The sequence below is a fragment of the Nestor notabilis genome, unplaced genomic scaffold (assembly GCF_000696875.1).
Source record: "Nestor notabilis isolate BGI_N333 unplaced genomic scaffold, ASM69687v1 scaffold30232, whole genome shotgun sequence".
Taxonomy (NCBI): Eukaryota; Metazoa; Chordata; class Aves; order Psittaciformes; family Psittacidae; genus Nestor; species Nestor notabilis.
In genome coordinates this window covers 445-5704 of record NW_009917565.1, presented here as the reverse complement: position 1 = coordinate 5704, position 5260 = coordinate 445, and the positions used below count along the sequence as shown (strand labels likewise).

At 54.0% G+C, this 5260-nt stretch overlaps 1 protein-coding gene across 1 annotated transcript in view; it reads right to left on the bottom strand.

Moving 5' to 3' along the window:
- LOC104401644 (caspase-9-like) overlaps positions 1–5259 on the bottom strand; it is a gene marked incomplete at its 5' end in the record, with an annotated part of 5722 nt that extends 463 nt beyond the window's left edge. The window contains 8 exons of the mRNA XM_010009300.1: positions 1–92; positions 241–420; positions 1030–1177; positions 1834–1897; positions 2626–2813; positions 3813–3844; positions 4011–4091; positions 5124–5259. The exon at positions 1–92 is cut by the window's left edge and continues 1 nt beyond it. Of these exons, the coding sequence (XP_010007602.1) occupies positions 1–92; positions 241–420; positions 1030–1177; positions 1834–1897; positions 2626–2813; positions 3813–3844; positions 4011–4091; positions 5124–5259 (921 nt within the window). The remainder of the gene's footprint in view (positions 93–240; positions 421–1029; positions 1178–1833; positions 1898–2625; positions 2814–3812; positions 3845–4010; positions 4092–5123) is intronic.
- Between the last annotated feature and the right edge of the window lies 1 nt (position 5260).

The window sequence follows — 5260 nt, the reverse complement described above, 5'->3', positions numbered from 1 at the left end:
CAGGTCTTCTGAAGGGGCATATTGCTCCAGCACACTGTCCAGTGTTTCCACATACCATGAGCCACTCGAAAACTCCCTCCAGGAGACAAAACCTGCAGAGGAAGAATGAGAACATCAGTGCCAAAGACAGTTTTCTGTTCTCATCTCACTAAGTTACTGCCATCTCCAGTTGCCCCAAAACACTCCCCAACTGTGGCTATGAAGCTCCAACATTTTGGTCAATTCCCCTGGCTCTCTCACCTGGAAAAGTTGAGTAGGAGACCAAGATGTCACTGGGAGTGGGCAAACTGGCTACAGCATCTGGCTCATCCATGTTACTTGATGGAGCCTGGGAAGGAGTCGCATCTGGCTCCACAGAACCTCTGGGAGCTTCGTCTCCAGGCGAATTGGAATCTACTACAAAGCCTCGATCTCTTTGCGCTGCAAAAGGCAGCAACAAGTCAGATCCCAGTGTTCACATTACTCAGTGGTAAGAGAAGGGGCTGAAGCACCTCCTGTATGGAGACCAGCTGAGAAAACTGGGGCTGTTGAGCCTGGAGAAGAGAAGCTGCGTGGAGACCTCAGAGCAGCTTCCACTGTCTGAAGGGGGCTACAAAGATGCTGGAGAGGGACCTTCATCAGGGACTGGAGTGACAGGACAAGGGGGGGTGGGGGCAAACTGAAACAGGGGAAGTTCAGGTTGGAGATAAGGCAGAAGCTCTTCCCTGTGAGGGTGCTGAGGCGCTGGCACAGGGTGCCCAGGGAAGCTGTGGCTGCCCCATCCCTGGCAGTGTTCAAGGCCAGGTTGGACACAGGGGCTTGGAGCAACCTGCTCTAGTGAAAGGTGTCCCTGCCCGGGGCAGGGGCTTCAAACTAAATAATCTTAAGGTCCTTTCCAACCCAAACCATTGCATGATTCTATAATTCTAAGACAGCTGGAAAAACAGGCACTGAACCACAAAGGAACATGAAGCCAAAGCCTAACCACACCTCCAAAACCTGCTTATTCCCAACAGCCAACACGCTACCAGAGCCAAAACAAAGATTCACCTCCACCACAGGCCTGGATGAAGAAGAGTTTGGGTTTTCCTCTCAAACTCGGGCAATTGGACCCATTGAAATAGTTCACAATCTTTTCTATTGGAATGGGTTTTCCATCTGTTCCGTAAACGCCTCCAGGAAACTGAATATGGCTTGTCTGCAAGAGGAAAATCCAGGAGCTAGTAACACAGGAGAGGCCAGTTCTGAGGGAACCCACCTCTGATGGGTGCTCTGCAGCCTGAAGTTCCCACAGCAAGGCTTGATTCCTCACGTTTTGCTCCTTGTCACGGTAAGGGGACAACCCAGCAGCGTTTGAAATATGCTAACGCTCATCCTCCTATTATCTAACTCCTAACCCACCTCTTCCAGCAATGGAATTCTTCATCCTCTGGGACAACAGGCACCATTTTCCTAACGATCACTCTCCCCTCCTCATTCTATAAGGCTTCAGACTCGAGATAAACAGGCTTTACTACTGATAGCATCTCCCCCATCAGAGCTGGAGGCACAGGAAGGACTGAATAGCCACAGCGTGAGGGTCAGCGCTGCCTCCCTTCACTCCCTGCCTGTCATTCAGGTCCAAATTATACAGCCCGGCTGCCAAAACGGAGAACACTTGGCAAGGCTGGATCAGACTGTGCTGGAGAAGCGGCACAGTTTGTATCAGGAGCAGTTCAGCTTGTATCCTCCACCCAGATACAAAATGTAGCTCTGCAATGTGCAGCAGCAGAGGGAGCAGAAAACCTTGGGAATGACCCTGTTCCCACGCAGGCAGCCTCAGGAAGGGCAAAGGGAGAGATGGGAGGAACCCACCTGACAGCCATGGGAGAGGATGACCACGATGCAGCAGTCCAGGGCGCTGTGGTCCCGCCGGCTTCTGCAGCTCTGAAACCATGGCCTGCATGGGAAACATCACAGTGCAGTTGTTCAAACCGTACCACAGATTTGCTGCCAGGCCCTGCTCTTATCCCAGACTGGTTTGGGTTGAAGGGACCTCAAAGCTCCTCCAGTTCCAACCCCTGCCACAGGCAGGGGGCACCTCCCACCAAACGACACCTTCCACTAGAGCAGGTTGCTCCAAGCCCCTGTGACCAGCCTGGCCTTGAACACTGCCAGGGATGGGGCAGCCACAGCTTCTCTGAGCACCCTGTGCCAGCGCCTCAGCACCCTCACAGGGAAGAACTTCTGCCTAAGAGCTCATCTCAATCTCCCCTCATTCTCTATCTGCTGAAATGCTCCACTTCCTATTAGTGGAAAACCTTGGTTTACTTTCAGTGTCTGCTCCAGATGATTGAGCTCCCTCCACTGCTGTCAGAAACAGCCAAGGACTGTTCAACAGGCAAATCCCACCCCTGGCCACACACAACACAGAGGCTGCCAGAGCTCTGGCAGAAATACAACCTCACCCATTTCCCTGCGGACCACAACCAGGAATCAGAGTTCAGGTGGAAGGGTGAACAAGTGAAAGGTCTTCTCTCCTGCTTCCACGCTGTGGTAGCAAGATGAGAGCAATTGATTCCCCCTCTGAGCAGTGCAGGCCCTGGCTTTCAGCAAGCTGCCAATGTGGGGGCAATCCCCACCACACACACTCCCAGGGCTCGATGCAGTGGCCTCACCTGAGCTTCCAGATCCCTCTGAGTCAGGACATCAAAGCTCAAGGCCCTGAAGCGCTTCTCCAGCTTCTCCGAGTCCACGTCGGAGCCGCGGCGAGTGGAAAGACCCGAGCCTGGCGCGAAGTTGATGTTGTTGAGGATCAGGCAGCGCCCACATGGATCCGCTCGCAGCTGGTAAACCTGCCAGGCACACACTGCAGTGAAACACCCGCTCATCCAGAGTGCCTGCTGCCTATTCCTGCAGGACGCAATGCCAAGGAGGAACACGAGTACTTAAAGCAGCTCAGTTCACAGCTTTTTCATCTCTCCAAGCCTAAGTATGCATAAGAGCCTCCATTCTCCAGGCACGCGTTGTTATCAGCACCAGGGAATGCAAAAACACCCACCAAATTGGGTGGAAATTTGTGGAAAGCAGCTGCTTCTTCACCCACAGAGTCTCCAATGGCAAGCTGAAGCTTCTGGGAGGTTTTTTAGGTGTCGTCATCAAATGTGACCACAACAGCCCACGTGAGGAGCTGAGAATGGGGCAGAAAAATCTCCCTGAGACTCAGCCTTACCATCAACAGCAGCACCACAGGAATTTCATGAGGGCTACCCTCAACCCTATGCTTCCAAAGTCTAAACAGGATCTACCACAGAACCATTAGCGGTGGAAGGGACCTCTGGAGATCATCCAGTGCAACCCCTGCCAGGGCAGGGCCGCCCAGAGCAGGGCACAAAGGAATGTGTCCGGGGGGGTTTAGGATGTCTCCAGAGACTCCACAACCTCCCTGGGCAGCCTGTGCCAGGGCTCTGCCACCCTCAGCATAAAGAAGTTCCTCCTCATGTTGAGGTGAAACTCGTTGTGGTTTAGTTTATGGCCATTGCTCCTCGTCCTGTCACTGGGCACCACTGGAAAGAGTCTGGCACCATCCTCCTGGCACCCGCCTTAGAGCTATTGATGTGCATTGATGAGACCCCCCCTCAGGCTGCTCTTCTCCAGCCTAACCAGGCCCAGCTCCCACAGTCTCTCCTCAGAAGAGAGATGCTCCAGACCCCTGAGCATCCTCACGACCCTGAGCAATGGCTCAGAGGACACAGAGCAAGAACCAGCTAAGCCAGGGTTATTTCCTGGCAGCCACCCATAAGGCCAGAGCCTTTGCTTAATAGGGAATGTTTCCAGCCCAGCCAAATACTGACCAGATCACGGTTCCACTTGTCAACAGCCGAACCTACAACACACAACAGAGACACAGGATTGAGCTCTCCCACACTTCACAACACGGTGCTGTCCCTCTTCCTCCCAAAATCCATGCCGATCCTTCCCTGTTGGCCCTGACACGTTGGTGATGTGTATGAATTCCCTAGCTCTCCAGGACAACCTGGGTAATGGCTTACCCTGGACTGGCACAGGAGGCACCCGAGGTCTTTCACTCTCTGCTTGCACTGGGATGGACAAACGTTCTGGAAGGTTCACATCTGTAAAGACAGAAGTCAGTCAGTTCCCACTTCTCCCCCTCCTGACTTGACGCTACCAGTAACCAACCCAGGGTGCCCAAAAGGACCCTGCTGCGAGGCTGCAGTGCCACATCATGTCTGTTTTCCCCTTTGCAGGGTTTCACAGGCTCAAGCTGCTTCTTACAACTGCCCAAGCTGGATCCCCCTGTAGATTCAGAGGAGCACAGGGTGGTGAGGACATGGCAAAATCCATTCTCACCAAGTAGTGGGGAGGTCATGTGCAAAACCACAGAGAAGGGTGCTCCTAACACCACGAGCACACAGCCCGAGCCCTGCACAGTCACCTCTACAGGTCCTGCTCCAGGATAACGGAGTGTGGTGGCAGGTCGAGGTGATCCTCCCTCTCTCCTTGATCCCATGATGTGAGGTCACACCTGGAGTCCTGTGTCCAGTGCTGGGCTCCTCAGTACAAGACAAGGAGCTACTGGAGAGGGTCCAGCAGAGGTCACAAGGATGCTCTGGGGTCTGGAGCATCTCTCTCCTGAGGAGAGATTGTGGGAGCTGGGCCTGGTTAGTCTGGAGAAGAGCAGCCTGAGGGGGGGTCTCAACAATGCACATCAATAGCTCAAAGGCGGGTGCCAGGAGGATGGTGCCAGACTCTTTCCAGTGGTGTCCAGTCCCGGTGGGTTCAAGCGAAAGAAAGAAGCAATGGCCATAAACTAAACCACAACGAGTTTCACCTCAACATGAGGAGGAACTTCTTTACACTGAGGGTGGCAGAGCCCTGGCACAGGCTGCCCACGGAGGGGTGTGGAGTCTCCGTCTCTGGAGACATCCCAAACCCACCTGGACATGCTCCTTTGTGCCCTGCTCTGGGTGGCCCTGCCCTGGCAGGGGTTGCACTGGATGATCTCCAGAGGGCCCTCCAGCCCTGATGGTTCTGGGATAATAAAACCCAGTACTTGGCAGACTATGCCCATGGTGAGATGAATCCCAGGTGCCACCCTACACGCTGCTGTTTACCCAGAAAACAGTCACACCCTTGGTTCTTACTTTTATGATGTTCTTCTCCACGTAACTCCAGCTCGACAGGCCTCAGGTCTACCCGCTGTGGTGGTGCCGACGGGCGTCCACACTCCTCAGTCAGCATGTCTGCGAGGTCTCCCTGCCCTGTGTCCCGCAGGATAGAG